Here is a 17,032-nt window from a genome sequence, read left to right as displayed (position 1 = left end):
TAACCTTCTCCCAGAACATATACACTGCACACTTTATAGGAGCACTTTTTGGATGAGGATAGATAGTACTCAAGTTAAGGTTTCCCCCTGCAATGTTCCCTCAAACCACAAAAATAATCGAATTCTGAGTCAGAAGACAGAATAAAAATCCGACCTTCCCTCACAGAATAAGAGACTTTAAACCCTTAGCAAAGGCCTAAAATAACACTCGGAAATGGCAAATAAATAATTAATATGCGGTTAAAACCTTGAAGTAAATATGATTTCTCCCTGAGGCAACAATGCATAGACACTTAACAATCACAATGCAATGGATCAACAAGGAACATACAAATTGAAAATGAGTGGAAAGTTAACACAGCTGCAGCCAAATGACACGTTGAAAAATGTGCAATTTTCTCAGTTCCCGCTTTAAATTACCCTAACGTTTTTTAATAAAAACGGGTGAAATACTCTGATTTTGAGTTTTTGGGCTGGGAAATAGATATACCTCACAGGGACAATATAGAGTTGAAAATAGGTCTCTAGCTGGTGAATTGAGAGAGATTTGGAATTTAGAGTGAGGTTCGTTTTTAGGAAAATAGAGCAGTTAAAAGTGAGAAAATCGGTTTTGAAAGAAAGCAAAATGTTACACTAAATGATCTACGCTATATTGTTAAAGAGGAACACAGTAAGCTCCAAGGTTGATTCGCGAAGTAAACATTGTCACCTCAGTGCTCAACCCCAACAATAAAATATATGGAAATTAGTTTGATTACTCCAAATATAACTAAGGGTTTATAATGTACACCAGGCAAAATTGAAAAGGGATGGTGCTAGCACTTAAACATTAAGGACAGGATACAAGGATAATTCTAACAGTTTCAACAAGTTACCAGGGTATAAATATTACTACTCAGAGAGTGGGATAAGGACAAAGGTAAGACAAGATAGGCTATGTTTTTCTATGGGGTGGGGATTATACTCACAGGCCACTTTTTAGTTTTTGGATTTTTGGACAGTCAACAAGGTTTGGTCACCACACAGCGGAGCTCCTAGCAACAATCATCTGGGCAAAGTCTGGTCACCGGGTAGCGAACAGCTGGGCAATTCAGGTCACTGGATGGCACATGTACCACTGGATGCAGTTAGTGGGCCGCAAGCCGGTCTGACTTCAGGATGCAAAAGGTACCACAGCTCTTCCCCTTTTTAATGGGAATCTAGTGGATATTTCTGGATCAATGGCCATGATGGAGTAGGAATCAGCTATGCTTGGGTTTTGCAGTGGGCTCTGGAGTAGGGTCAGCAAGATGAATGGAGCAGATCAGGAATGCAGCGTAGGAACTTCAGGAAGAGTGTGTGTGTGTAGTTCTGTCAGATACTCTTTATATAGAGCATGGTGACATCACAGAATTATTGGCAGAACTGAGCTAGGCCTACCTCCAAGAAGCGGATAGGACAATCAATGTTGGTTGCCTCCTCGGGGAGGAGTCCCAGTTTATGAGGTTGCATTTTATGAGGTAAAAGCCATCGCACAGTCCTTTTTGTCCAAAATCAGTCATAACCTAATTTACACATTTATACATTTGTGGCATTTTAATAAATCACATGGGCAGATTACATATTGTATGAAGAGCATAGCAGTCCAATCCTCTTGATTGTGGGACCTTGTTTCGCCCTTCTACCAATTTTCCGCACTTTTCAGGGAGAATTATATTACTTAAAATTCTATAACTTTACACATGTGTATAAATTATTATGTGGCACATCAGTGTTAAAATACGCAATGGCATCATGGATACTTTCCTTATAATACCGAATTCCCTGCCATTTCTATTCCCAAGGGGTCAGTGGATGCTACAATGTCTTCAATCATAAACCACAAAATCACATTTAAACAGTGACATTTTCACATTTTTGCAAACTCCTGCTGCAGAGATAAAAGTCTTTAACAATGTTATCAATAAATAGTCTTTGGAAACAAATGCCAGTATTGTTCTCCATGTATGGGCATGCCTTTCCAAGGCTATCCCCTCACCTCAGGTTGTCACAGAGATTTCCTTTGAAGCTTTCTGGTGGAAATCACGAGAAGGTATGAATTTTTACTTCGCTCTTTAGTGTTCTAGAATTTCATTGTACGAGGCTGCAGCACAGACAACAGGCTGTCCAGCCTAGCAATTATCACTTGTGTGTTCAGGGAGTTTACTGTGGAGGTCCTTATGTTGCTAGTATCCTCCCAGCAGACCTGTTTGGCTGGTTCTCCTCCCATGTAGCCACTGCAGAAACCTATGTTTGGGCTGACTTCCCCTCAGGCAGCCATTGCAGTTTGATTCAATTGTATTTATTTTTGCTCGGAATTGGAAGAAAACCTGCTGAATAGAACCATCTCATCCATGTATTGTCACAGCACAATCCCATTTCACATTGTTAGATAATGGCAGGGCCTTTTCCAACAGGCCCTTTTAAAACAGATATTTTCCTTTATTTTGCAAAAGCACATTTAACATGTGGTGACTGAAAGTTGCATTGTTCTTGCAAATCTGGATTTTTCTATCTAGATTCCCACATTGTTTTGCAGCCACAGTTAGTTTCTTGTACACAACAGTCTGTACAAGGCAAAGGTCTCCTGGAATGGACAAGTGCACAGAAAGCTATGATTTTCTTTTCAAGCAGTGATTTTGACATTTTGTAACACAATTTAAGCTTTTCCCATGTAGCTGAAGGAAAGCTCTTGTTGATGTTCTCAGATTTGGCTGGCACAGCCAATGTGAATATGGCTGGGTGTGACAGGGTCTTTTTGATAAAAGCAGTTCGGTGAAAACAGGGAAAATAGCATCAGAGCGGCATCATTTTAGAGGTGACATATTCCCTTTTTCCATGGGAATTTTGGCTTGCAGCAAAGCAGCGCTGCTTTTTCACACCATTTCTTTAAGACAAACAAGAACACACCTTTGTAGCCTTTCACTGGGTGCTTCCTGTTCCAACTTGCCCCATGGCACTTGGCAAAACAGTCCAGCCATCTTTTTGTTGCTGAAAAACACAGTTTTGGTGCAATGGTGCTCACTGGAGCCAGTGAAGCCATTTAGCTGTTTCTGCTGAAGTGCAGCTTGGTTATGGAGAAATTCTGCTCAGTGGGTCAATGTAGACCACATGTTCCACAGGGAGGCCCCAGCCGAAGAGAGAGATCTACCACCAACTCGTTGCTTGGAGAAGTGAATGACCCTGAGGGAGTTGGAGGTGGATGAGCGAAGAGCTCAAGAAGGAAGTTATTTAGAGAGAGTTAAAGGTATTGAGGCCCCAGGCCCAAGAAGGCCTTGTGGACAATGCAGAGGGTTTTGAACTTAATTGTTGCAGCCACTGGGAGCCAATGCAGAGATTTCAGTGCTGGAGAGATACGATCCCTGGCCTTGAGGCCAAGGACAAGTCTCGCAGTCCTGTTCTGGATGAGCTGCAGAGGGCAGAGAGAGAGAGAGAGAGTAGAAGCAGGAAGATTTAGAAAGAGGATGTTGCAATAGTCCAGCCTATAGAGAACCAGAGCTCTGGAGACAGTGAGCTTCTTGGGGAAGGAGAGGAAAAGAAGAATACCTCTGAGTAGGTGCAGCTGGTAGTGTGACTTCTTAGAGATGTCAGAGATGAGGGGAGAGAAGGAGAGTGTGGAATCGAAGATGACCCTGAGGTTTTTAGCCTCACAGGTGGGAGCAGGAAGAGGGGCAAGAGAGGCCGGCCAGAAAGTGACAGGAAAGGAAGGAACAAGTGTGCTGATGAGGAGAATCCAGGTCTTACTGGCATTAAGGCAGAGATCATTGGCGGCACACCACTCCTGGATGGCGGACACACAGTCAGAGATGAGAGAGGGAGAAGAGATGGCTGAGGGTAGCCTGAAAATGGGCTGAGTGTCATCCGCATAGCACTGGAAATTGGGGCAGGGATCGCCAATGCAGTGGGCAAGAAGTGCCAGGTATTGGTTGAACAGCCAGGGAGAGAGGTTAGACCCCTGGGGAACACCACAGGTAGAGAAGATAGAGATAGAGGAGAAGAAGGACCCAAGTTGAACCTGGGAGGGTCGATCAGAGAGGAAAGAAGTCAGCCACGCCAGGGCCTGACCGGTGATCCTCAGGTTATCACGGAGACGGTTGAGCAGGATGGCATGGTTGACCGTGTCAAAGGCAGAAGAGAGATCAAGTTAGATGAGGACACAGTAACGTGTTACACCAAGCATCGCAAATTCCTGTATCATCATATGTTCAAAGGTTCCAATAGTACCTTAACTCTTAACCATAGTTTGTAGAGAGCCATGACCTGTGATCGTTGGCCATTAGACATTTACTCAGATAGGAAGTACTTGTGATATTCTCCGCCCCATGGACACATTCGCCCAAATACAGCATATGGAGATGACCTAGCTTGCTACAAGTTACCACATTTTGAGCTGTTTCCCGCAAATCAGGGAGTTTCCAAATCCTGCAGCACCTCCACTATGCGCTCACCTATCATGCAGCTGTCGTGTCCTCTGACTAATTCCTGGGTAGCAGTAACAGGTCCCAGTGGCAGTTTCCTTTTATATTGTTTTTATGTTGTGTACCAAATCCACACAAACAACGAGAAGTCCCTCGAATCACAAACCGCTAGTAGAGTGTTGTTAAGTCTACCACAAAACCAGTTGTAGCTCTATTAAAACATAATTGTATTCTGTTTTGTTAAAAAGTTATATAGGAACATTTTCCAATACACATCCTTAAAAGTTGCCAAACCATTCCCAAATAGTGAAAAACGAATTAAACCATCACTTCACCATGTGATTTTGTACAATAACAGCCAACATGTTAAAGGAAGACATTTTAAAATCTGATACCTATGTCTATTTATTCTAAGGAATCTATATGACCAGACCAGTTTCAGCTCATGTATTTCAGAGCCTTCTTCAGGGGTGAAGCGTTTTCGTAATTGCAAACCGGGTTATGTCACATGGCAATGCTAACGTCAACAGTTCATGCGTTTCACAGTGGTGTAATAAAAGGATAGTCCAATAGTCCAAAAGAAAAACCAATGAATTATTCACTAGATTGACTCCATAACACTTTCCAACTCAAAATTATACAATAAATACAAAAGATGGCTATCTGCAAGCGAGAGCATCAAAGATTAATGAGTTTCATCAGTCTCACTGGAGAGATAAAACTCAAGTCTGAGCAAGTCAAAGACTATGCACTTGCTTTTTTGCAGAGAAGCTGATTAAATATATCCCACCACAACACTCATAACTGAAATATAAAGGGGACAGGGGCAAATCCCCAATATCCACGCAGGACATTTTCTTTTATATTTTCAATTAAAAACGTACATTTGTGTTTTGCAAAAGTGTGCACTCATAGAAACCATGTAACATAAAAACCAGATAACATAAGGCTAACAGAACAATTTTTTGCAACTGCTCAAACGCACAGGGGAGCCTCCTTCCTAAGCAATCAGTTTGACATATTAGCTCCTTTTCTCAGACAAGAGGCGGGTCGAGGGGAGAGAGAGAGACTGACTTAGATACAAAGCTTTTTTCTTAATACAAAGTCTGTCAGAACAACAGGATAGCCTTCATTCCAAAGCCAGTTTGTGCCGATAACAAAGCTGACTGTTTTCCCACCATACCTGTGGGACAGGACAGCATCTTCCCGGCTCAGAGGAGTTGGGGTTATCTCATAGTGTATCGACCACACTGAGGAATGTGAAGGGGTAGATATCCTCCAACCCCTGCTTCCTAAGCCTCAGGTTCGAGGTAAGGTGGGACAGCAATGGGAACTGGTGCTAGGCTGGTAGTTTTGAGGGATAATGAAAAAGCATTTCCAAACATAAAGCAAGTGGGGTTTTATCCCTACAATAGCAGTGAACTATTTTGACACTGGCCATATTTGTTCTCTTGGTTTAGTAATGGCCTTTTTAAACAACCATTGGGAAAAGTTATAGTTGTTGGCTGTCTTGTGTTATGTGCACCTCTAATGCCCAAATGAGGGTGTTACTTGACTAACATAACCACCACAGAGTGGTGTTGGGGAGACAGAGAATTCATGGTCCGAGCCTAGTCTGGTGGTATGGTTTGGCTCCATGGCCAAGCACGCTCTCACTGCGTAAAACACCCATAGGTTGCTCCCTGCAACACCATCACCCACAACATGAAACCCCCAACTGACGTCTTGCCTCACCACCCCACAACATAAAACCTCATATCATAATTTTCCAGGATCACATACTTTACTCAAGAGTTGAATCCAGGATTTCAGTCCTGTTTGCACTTTAGGCAGATAGTCACTCTAGCAAACATGTGTTAATGTCTGGATTGAAAGGTATACATGAATACTCGGTTTTATCACGTTGACTTAAAAACTATACACATCACATTATAAACCAACCTGGAATCAAAATGTAAATCCTTATAAGGACATGTTATGCAAAGTGGACCATCTTCTGATAAACATTTTGCTGCAAGCGATGGGCGTGCTGGTGCATTCAGCTCACTGGGGCCGAAGACAATTTTGCACAATTCACAAAGGGCATCCACATGTGTGAATCATAGATAGGCTTATTTGGATGCCCATCTCCCCTCCCCTGTGTGCAATTGAGCAAAGCAAGGTGTGGTTCTGCACATTGAAAATAGCATCCCATATGCATAAAGAGGCCGAGCTTTGCAAAGCACAGAAAACAAATGCATTTCCCTGCTCCTGATTGCAATAGGTGTGGGTGATGCACCATGCATGCGAGGCTCATTTCTTGCCCTTTCATATAATTAGTTAAGGGGGAACAGCCGCCATTTATAATCCACCACTGTCCCACTTGCGTTACTAGCCCTCAAACACGGATCCACATTTTTATTTTTCTGTATTTCACAATAACAGGTCCCTTTAAGGCCTGTTACTACAAAATGCACTCCCAACACCCACGTGGCTGGCCTGTGCCTCATTTGCACTGTTAGACAACTGCCTCTAAATGTATAGGTCATCTTTAAGTATAGGATAACTTTCACATTTCTGAAAATAAGACATCTAAAAACCTAATACAAGTTGTCTGTGACTGCGGCCCAAAGCATATACATGAAGATTTGTCTTCCTCATCCTCAATGGAATATTACAGGCAGCAGAAGACAAAGTAATATCAACCTTAAAAATATTCCAGAGATTTTCTACTGTACTGTGAAGACCTAAAGACACAACCAAAAAAATACAATTGTGTGACAAAGTCACCTGCATGTAGTCGTTGTTTGGTGCACTCGATTTATGTGAATGGCCACAAAAAAGCAAACTCCTTTTTATGTGTGTCATCAACTATGTAAATAACTAAACAGTTTGAAAAGGGAGTAGAGGATGTCATTGCAGGAGTGTTAAATTATCTTGCTAGAAAGCAGAAATTGGGTGGTTCACTGGAGAAGTGTGGGGTGATTTCGGGTCCAAATAGGCCTGTCCATTTCTCATCACCCAACCCTCACACTTACACAATGGCTTGCCACATATACCGATGCATTCTCCACTCAACACTATTTTCTGCGGTCCACCTATTAAAATACCCATTTAAATGTGTTGCTAATAATGCAGAGCCAAATTAAAAAGTATTTGCAAGGCCCCAACGGCAGGCCATGATATCACTAACATACCTCTCATGAGGTCTCGGGTGGCAGTGGAGGTGAGTGCCAAAAGGAATTGCGAGTGTCCCGGATCAAGGCCCTGTGCAACTGCCCCTGCTTTTGACAAATGCTGACTGAGCAAAAGCTACCTGGAGCGCAAAACTCAAGTCGAGCTTGAGCTAGTGACTTGGCCAGAGCGGCCCCAACCCCTCTGCTTCAAAGACCTCTACTAGTTTAATTGTGTATTTATTTATTTGTAATGCTCTGAAGCCTGCAGGCATCAGGGCGCACATGCACACAAGACAACATCATGAAGAAGACAAGACATAAGAGTGGTTAGCGGAGCAGCCCACAGACAACTTCCTGCATCCCCGTTCCCAGAGGTGAGCGGGAGATCTTTCACCACTACCTACGAGGGTGGCCCCTTCACTCCAGCAAGGCTCCACTCCTCAATCCTATGCCATCCGCACTGCTGAGTGCATGATTCCCCTCTGCCTGCAGGGCTGTGCATTTTGCCGCTTTGTGTGTACGAAGAGTACACAACGACAAGATGGCCGCCTGATCGCACCTCGGCCCGGATGCTGAACGCCAATCTGATTGGTCCACCCCGCCCAGCCTATCCACTTCACCGATCTTGGGGCACCGGCAGGCGTGAGCCGGCGCCACAACAAGGCGCCCACTAAGGCGCCTGTCCTGTGCCTGTCCGTTGCCGTATGGGCCGTTGGCCGGAAACGCTGCCCAAATCAACTACTGCACACTAGTTTGTAAATTCAATTTGTCCCCCTGACTTATTTTTGAGCAACTCTCGCTGCCTTAACGCCTGCCCGCACTCACACTAACTGTGCTCCTCTGCCCGCCTATGCCACTGTGTTGTCATTGCTATTGTGTCTCTCTGCCAGCCTATAGGGGCCCTGCCACTGTGTTGCCATTGCCATTGTGTTCCTCTGCCAGCCTATAGGGGCCCTGCCACTGTGTTGCCAATGCCATTGTGTTCCTCTGCCAGCCTAAAGGGGCCCTGCCACTGTGTTGCCATTGCCATTGTATTCCTCTGCCAGCCTATAGGGGCCCTGCCACTGTGTTGCCAATGCCATTGTGTTCCTCGGCCAGCCTATAGGGGCCCTGCCACTGTGTTGCCATTACCATTGTGTTCCTCTGCCAGCCTATGGGGGCCCTGCCACTGTGTTGCCAATGCCAGTGGGTTCCTCTGCCAGCCTTTAGGGGCCCTGCCACTGTGTTGCCATTGCCATTGTGTTCCTCTGCCAGCCTATAGGGGCCATGCCACTGTGTTGCCAATGCCTTTGTGTTCCTCTCCCAGCCTATAGGGGCCATGCCACTGTGTTGCCAATGCCATTGTGTTCCTCTGCCAGCCTATAGGGGCCCTGCCACTGTGTTGCCATTGCCATTGTGTTCCTATGCCAGCCTTTAGGGGCCCTGCCACTGTGTTGCCATTGCCATTGTGTTCCTCTGCCAGCCTTTAGGGGCCCTGCCACAGTGTTGCCGTGCCAGCTTTTATTGGCCCTGCCACTGCAAGCGCCACCACTAGCCCCTAGCTGCCCTGCCAGACCTACAACTGCCAAAGCACATGCCACGACCTGCCCCTAGTACCAGCCCTGTACCGCATAGCACCACCCAGCGCAGTGCTCTAATGCATCCCCCTGCCACCCACCTCACAGCGCCCACACCCCTCCTCTCCTTCTCCTCTATCTCGCTCATTACTCTCTCTCCCTGGGCCATCTGCAGCTTGCTCTCTGCATACCCAGACCTCCCTCCACCGTCCTCCATCATGCCTCACTCCTCCCTATCCACATCACCACACACCACTCTCAACCACTGCATTACCAACCCTCCTGAACACCTTCTTAGGCGTTACAGACTAAGAACCCGCACCAAACCCTCATTTTTGCTTCACAGCTCCCCATCGTCTACCCTCAGTAGGAACCAAGTGCTCAGCTATCGCACCCACACATCTTTACGCTCACACCCTTCAGCCCACGCACATTCCCACCACCCCCATGCACTCATACATGCACCCCTTCCTCCATCACTCACAGGTGCTCCCACCACCTCGCTCTCACTGAACACCAGCGCTCAGGACCCACCACCTACCATGTCAAAGCAAGCACTCTACTCGCTGTGCCACTTGACCAGCTTGTTCATGAGCACTTTCAAACAATGCCCCTGAGCTTTCTCACACACGGCTGCATTTACTCAGTTTAACATAAACACGCTTCACTTGCACCGGAGCAGCTTCACACAGACTTTCACAGCACTTATCTTTAGAATCGCGGTGCCCGGAATGTTACCTGGAGGCGAGGAGTGGTCCCGTGAGAGTTTTCTGCCAGCCGGAGGCTTGGGAGATGCGTCCGCCCGGAGGAACTTCTGAGCGCGAACAAGCGTTCGGTGCGCGCACATGTGCAGATGCTAGGGTGTTGGCAAGGGCGTTCCCAGGCGTGTTTACAGGCCCTGTGTGCCTGATCCTTGTGTTCTGGTGGTGTGGGGACTGCAGGGACCGCTCAGAATGCTGGGTAATGTAGTCTTGAGTCTCTGCTTGCCTGCATTTTGGTTTCCCTCCAGCAGATGCCAACTTCCCCCACCTGAAGAACCTACAGGAGGGACAGAGGTGGCATCTGCTGGATAAATACGCTCCCATAACTGCACTGGCCACAGTATGACCCTTTTTGGGTCTGGCATGCTGGAGTTTACGACAGAAACAGATGAGACAGAAAGAAAATTTAAATTACATAAAGCATGCCTGAGAGACAGAGCAACAGAAAACATGTGATCTCCCTCATATTTCTCCAAGTTAATATCGGAATTCCATGGTCCAGTCTCTTGATTACAGATGCCCTACTATCTGGTGATATGATGCCACCAAAGAAACGCTATGGATTCTGGGTAACTACAAGTGGTATGTGGCTGGAGGTGGTGTCCCATAGAGCTCTCCCTTTCTCTCTCCGCTCACCACACAGTATAGTCTGCGGTCATCCATTGAGTGGCCCCAACAAGAAAAGCATTGCCTGAGGGATAGTGCCCAATTTTACAAAGTGCCCTATTCAGAGAAGAGTAGTGAAAATCAGACTCAGTAAAGGTCTACACAATGCACAGAACATCATATAGATTGAAAATCGACTGCTGAAGAAGAGGCTCAATCCATGACTTTGTTTTCAGAGCACGATTTCTTGTCAAGCGCATCTTGTGCATCCCAGCCCCAAAGTGGATTAGGGGACAGAACCTGCAACAAAACAGGTGGATGCAAAGAGAGAGAGAGAAAAGCAAACAGGAGGGACACACAAAGTTCAAGTTGCTTTCAGTGCACAGGTGTAATTACTGAATTCACCAGCATTCGGAAATCAAGACCACTCAACCGCCATGATGCTTGAGCCTGACTCCAAGATGGTGGACACCGTATTTTCCCTTTGGGGGCCATAACATGAACCAAAATGCATCATTGTAAGAGGGCACAACACCTGATTATACATACTGTAAAATCTTGCACACAGGAACATGGTTAAACCATTTAGACTACACCAATCAAATGAACTTGGACTGATGGAGAAACCGACCCACCAATCAGAACTTTATTTCAACAATTACTACCAAGGCCCATATTTAAAAATGGCCATAAACCTTTACTTTGTGTCGAAATTAAAATGGTATTTCAGAGAGTTGGTTGTCCAGCAATGAGAGGAGCAAGCATCGCAGGGAGAGAGAGACTGAAGATGCCCAAACCAAATAGGACACACTACTGTGAAAGTGTTAAGAAATAGGATTTCAGTATGCGGAAGAAGCCACACTGGGAGAGTATTTAGAACTCCAGGAAACAATAGTGGCAGAAGCCTACTTGGTGCCTTTATCCAGAAGCTGGCAATAGCTAGAGGATATTGATCCAAAGGAATTGCTGGAGCCCTAATCATCCAGATGTTGCAGCATGGGTTAGGAGATATATTTATGGCAGTTGGGTAATATGACAAACAAAAGGAGATTCTCTGAAAATAGTGTCAGGATGGAGTAACTCGAAATCTGTGGAAGGGGATCCTAAGCTCAAAGGACCTGCTGTCCTTCGTCCAATATCCAGTCCTCATTCTAAACCGCACAATTGTGATGCATTCACACCCAGAAAAGTGTCCTGCAATGCACTCATTGGCTCAGGGTGTTTTTAAGTGTCCCAGCACACTTGTTTACATGGCCTGGCAGTTGAGCTCAACCATGTTTAACCTTTAGGCACTCCTGCTGAGGCAAGACCTTCAGCTTTCACCTCTTGTTGTATGGCTTTCTGGGTAGTGTTTCTTAGGCACAGCCCTTGCCCTGGAGGCCTTTGGCAGGATTCCCCCAACCACAATCACAAAAGTTTTTTTTCTGGAGTCAGTCATCATAGCTCATCAGCCAAGGACTCCCCTTGGCTTAAGGCCGCTACCACCTAGGTTTGGAATTGCACCCCTGTTAGAGACTTCTCTTTAGTATTCTCTGGCTTAAGCAAGCTTCTGAGTCAAGGTCCCTAGCAAGATCCTAGCACAGGCCTCTCATGTAAGCTTGAACTCTATTACAGTGGGCCTCATTACGAGTTTGGGCTTCTAACTATGGCCCCCCAGCAGAGGAACCTTTCCGTACAGTTTGCTGTACCAATAAGTAGTTGTGCAATGATTGGTTGCAGGAGCTGCATCAGACAAAGCTGGCACCAGTGACTGAATTGGGACAGCCTTAACCCCACGCACCAAGCACTGCGGTTTCCACCCTCTATTACGGTTAAGGCTGCCCCAATTCAGAAACTGGTGCCAGCTGTGTCTGATGCTGCCCCTGCAATCACGAATTACACAACTACTCATTCGGTCAGCTGACTCTAGGGCAATGTACCTATACTACCCTAAACCTTGCATATACTCTCTACCCACCTGGACATGTATCAGGAGGAAGAAGACAAAGATATAGACAAGGAAATACTATTGAATCCAAATCGTTCACAGCATTCTCAAAAATATGATGGATAGGATGGTATCAAAGCAGGGAACTCACTTTGCCCAAGAAAAATGTGTGTTAAATCTTGTTCAACAGTAACTATTCCCGTGCAGTTTTTGAAAGCTTGGTGCAGAAGCAATAGAAAAAGTGTGTTAGAGTTGTCCTTGGCGTACTGCCAAACAAATCACCTGTTCTAATAATCTCAAAGGAAGGAGTGTGAAAGGTTTAATTTGTACTTTTCTGCAATAAAATATATAGAAGAAGCATACTGCAAGACAGTAAAGTACCCTCAGACTCTGAGAAACTTGATGGACACTTGATGAAACTTGATGGACATTGTCCTGAATGTGGACACTTTTTGAATTTGGATTTAGAGCAGTGCATTGGATTTCAGACTTGAGGGGCTATGCCCTTTACTATCAAGTTTCACTTGATTTCCTTACCACCCATCTTGACACCTTTTGCTATAGAAATCCCATTGTTTTGGTTTATTGTATCTCATAGGTCTGTCTGATAGTAGTTCACTGTTCCTTGTACTTGAGGACTAGTGGTGGGGGAATACAAGCAGGCAGAGGGGGAATTACAAGTTATGGAAATGTCATGCCAAATAGATAAAGCTCACCCACGAGAGTGTGAGTGAAATATAGCTCACTCAAGACATGATGCCAATGAAGAGGGAAAACTTAGCCTGCTGGCATGGAGGATTGAGAGTGCTGATCCTTAGCCAAGACATTTGTCAGTAGAGAGCTGCAGAGTCAGGAGAGTCTATAAGGTCTACCTGCAATATCTCACTGCCAGGGATGGCCTTCTCTTTTGTTTACTTCCATTATCTCAAGATCCACCCTTTCCTTAATTAAAACTTCAGTGAGCCATGACCTTCCAAGTAGGACTGCTCCCTTCCACTCACCATGCATCAATAGATAGATAAGTACACAGTGTTCTCTGAGGTGTCTCCTCCTGCCCCATGTCATTAAGGTCTCTGTTCCCATGTCCCATGGTGACTTGCCTTAATACAGGTTTCTAAGTCAATGTCTTCTGATTGCAGGTGGTTATGACCCCATTATCCGTGGCATGCTGGCAAATGAAGCCAAACTTCTGACCCATGAGGAGATGATGTCTGACCAGCTCAGAGACAAGCTGTTTGCACAAAATGACGCGACACCTGGATTGGACTTGGCAGCCTTTGACATTCAGAGATCTCGGGATCATGGCATTGCAGGTAATTATTTGTGTTTCATTAGCTCGTTTTTTTTCTTCTTTTCAACATTTGTAAAGCACATACATGACACAAAAACCAGAAGGCTTAGTAAATAACTTAAATATATGCATATGCTGTATGCGTACAAACAAAGCCTCATGACTTAGTATACACTATCATATACCCATACATAGTGTATACCCAAACTTATAGCAAGAGCCACAATACCTATCATGTTCTAATTTTTCACTTACATTAAAAATACAGGAGAAACAAATCTGTAAAATGTGGGCTTGTATTGCTGCTTATATGAGGACAGGGGCTTCCTCTACTCTCACATCACAACAGGGAACAACAACGCATGTCAAGGCAGTGGAACATGCCATTCCCTCCACCGCAAAAAGGCAGAAGAAAAACCTTTCTGTGAGTTATTGGGGTCCTGAGGGTGTGACAGCCCTGCTGGAATGGCCCACTTGTTGCTTCTGGGGCAATCATCAACACTATAGAGGCTACCTCTAGAGCATAGCTACCACACATTTCTGCAGCTACCCTTCATAGGGCCCTTGTGCGAGTGGGTAGGAACCACAGTAATGCCCAGATGGAGTTGGATGCGTACTTCGAGAGGGATCGGTTTTTGATGGGCATGAGCACATGGTAGGGAAAAATCTGCGACCATGGGCCTCATTACGGGTCCGGCGTTAACCGGCGGTAACCCTGCTGGTGCTACTGGTGGGTTGCCGCCGGACTCGTAATAATTTACCGGCGGCTGACTTCCCGGTGCCACCGTGAGATTACCACTCCGGCAGCCCGGGAAGTCCGGTGCCGGCTAAATGTAAGTCCCCATTCCCATAGAGTCCAGTAGTACTCTATGGGAGTGGGGACACGGAAGCACTGGCACCGTTGCTAACGGTGCCGGTGCTTCCATAAAGTGTTTGCCTACCAGAGCCTCTGTGCCCGGCAGGGTGAGACCTGTCGGGCGCAGCGGCCACAGCAGGCAAACACTGAGTTTGCCGGTCCGGAAAGAAGGGTGCCGGTGAGCTTGCCAGCATCCTTGTTTCCGGACCGGCAAACTTATAATGAGGCACATATATTGGTTTTTGTGGAGTATGAGGAGAAGAGAGTGGTTGGTGTGGGAAGCCAGAGAGACCATGTGGCTTTCTGGTGCTTGGTGGAGAGCGTGCATGACAGAGATGGGGAATGCCGTCAAGGAGAGAGTCATTTGCTACTGGAAGGATGAGGAAGTGTGAGTGAAATATGGGAGCAACGTCAAGGTACTACAGATATTTCTCTTTAAGCCGCTGGTGAGAAACAATGTGGGAGGGCACTAGAGGATTCATGAGAGAGACTGGATACAATTCTCAATAGAAAGCAGGTAGTGTTCATATGGTATCCTTCTTAGTTTGCCATGGGCAACTTGACTGTCAGCTTGCCCTTCGCTCATTGCCAATGAAACACTCAGAACAACTCTTCAAAACAATCCACTTTGGTGATTGCTTGTCACTTGTAATTCCATGTAGCAGTGACAATGATGTACATAGCCAAGAAGACTTTTTTGAAAAGTTAATATGCGCTACAAATAGGATGAGCACAACCTTAGGGTCTATGTTGGTCTTGCTTGCATTGTACGTTGTGGTCTTTTTTGCTCTCAGCCCTTTTCTGGTATTTGCTACTCATTGGCTTTGCTCTGCCCCTTCTCATTTTGTTCTGTTGACAGATTATCCTGGACTTTCTCAACTCACTGGAGATTCACTAAACTCCAACTCACTGAATTACCTGTCATCACGCACCAGTCACACTCAGTAGGGAAAGTGTCCACTTCACGCCAGGACCTGGAAAAACAATATCCAAAATGAAAGCTTCACACATTCAACCACTTTAAAATGATCAAAGAATAGCTGATACAAGCCTTCTCAGAGGCAAGAGGTGATTATCTTTACTGAAGATGCTGAATGAATTGGCTGCTTTATGTGTGGCCAACCAGACAATTTGAATAGATCATGCACACTCAAAAAGCTCTCAGAATCATGCTTTACCTTAGGTGTTCTGGTGGCCCTCTTAGGGAAGAGATAGGGTCTGTCCTTCCGGGCAACAGCCTTGATCTCTGGGTGTAACAGAGAGAGCGGCTTCACCAAAGGGCAGAACAAAAATAAGGTAAAACACTCCACAAAAGACTACAAACCCTGTGTTCTACTGGAATTGATGAAGGCAGAACAGCTCTAGGAGATAAGATGCAGCAGCGAGCTCCCAGTATGGCCCCAGAGGCAGAGGAGTGCAGAAGATCAGCTGGAGGGCTGCAGACGGCAGGCAGGGGAAATACTACAGCAGAAGGCAGAGCAATGGGAAGGGATGTAGTGGAAGGATCAGGGACAAAGAAGGGTAAGGATAAACAGGAAAGCCTCATGGCACCTAACAAGAAGAGTTGCAATGTATCAGCTTACTGGTTGCGGATAGAGGGCGCTCTGTGTGATTGGCTCCAATGATCCCTTCTGCATGGCCGAGTATGTCCTAGCACAGATGCCATCTTGGGAGGTCTCTGGAGTCAGATGCAGCTGCCATATTGGAATGGGCATGGCCCTCTTCCAGCTTGTCCACAAGGACCAACAAGGCCCCAATCTAACGTCATACCCCTGTCCATCACCTCACCAAAAGAGGGGCATGCAAATGAGCAGCATTCTCCCAGGTTCTCTCACAGGGTGTGTAGCCTTTCTAATCTATCAAATATTGCAGATGTCCACAGTCGTATCAGGGGCCACAGATATATCAGACTTCATATTTGAGTCAGTGTTCCCTGATGAATGATTGGAGTGGCCTTTTTGTTAGCCCTGCGTAGTAGAGTTTCAGGGTTTCAGCTGGCAGGCGTGAATAAATGGATGAATGTGTTTCCAGGTGGGGTAAGAATAGACGAAAGGCAACTGGGTTGATGACTTTGGTCACAGTTAAACAGCCAAAGTATCAAGGAAAAAACTTTGTTGGCATCAGATGGGATGGTAAATATCGGAAAGTCAACCAAACGTTGTCCCCTTTTTTGTATGAGGTGAGGGTGCCCGTCAGAGATCCAGGTAACACTTTGTGCCCTCTTGAGAACTTTGATGGTTGTGCAAGGCTTGTTGTTGGGTTTCATGGAATTCATTTAGTATGGTATCTACCACCGTTACTGAAGAGTTGTAGGAAAAATGTTGTAGGAAAAATGCATTCATTTGGGATGAAAACCATACGTACAAAGAAAGCGGCTCATGACCATGGAGGAATGTAATGAGTTGTAGTAAGAAAACTTTACAGTGGAAAAAGGGATGCCCAGT

The 17,032-nt window shown here is 45.7% G+C and overlaps 1 protein-coding gene across 4 annotated transcripts in view; it reads left to right on the top strand.

Moving 5' to 3' along the window:
* LOC138582114 (lactoperoxidase-like) overlaps positions 1-17,032 on the top strand; it is a 464,456-nt gene that overhangs the window by 290,827 nt on the left and 156,597 nt on the right. For all 4 annotated transcript variants that reach the window (XM_069653095.1, XM_069653094.1, XM_069653093.1 and 1 more), the window contains one exon: positions 13,581-13,754. In XM_069653095.1, the coding sequence (XP_069509196.1) occupies positions 13,581-13,754 (174 nt within the window). The remainder of the gene's footprint in view (positions 1-13,580; positions 13,755-17,032) is intronic.

This window comes from Ambystoma mexicanum, chromosome 3q (genome assembly GCF_040938575.1).
Source record: "Ambystoma mexicanum isolate Mex_15411 chromosome 3q, UKY_AmexF1_1, whole genome shotgun sequence".
In the NCBI taxonomy this organism is placed as follows: domain Eukaryota; kingdom Metazoa; phylum Chordata; class Amphibia; order Caudata; family Ambystomatidae; genus Ambystoma; species Ambystoma mexicanum.
This window is presented reverse-complemented; position numbering and strand designations above follow the sequence as displayed.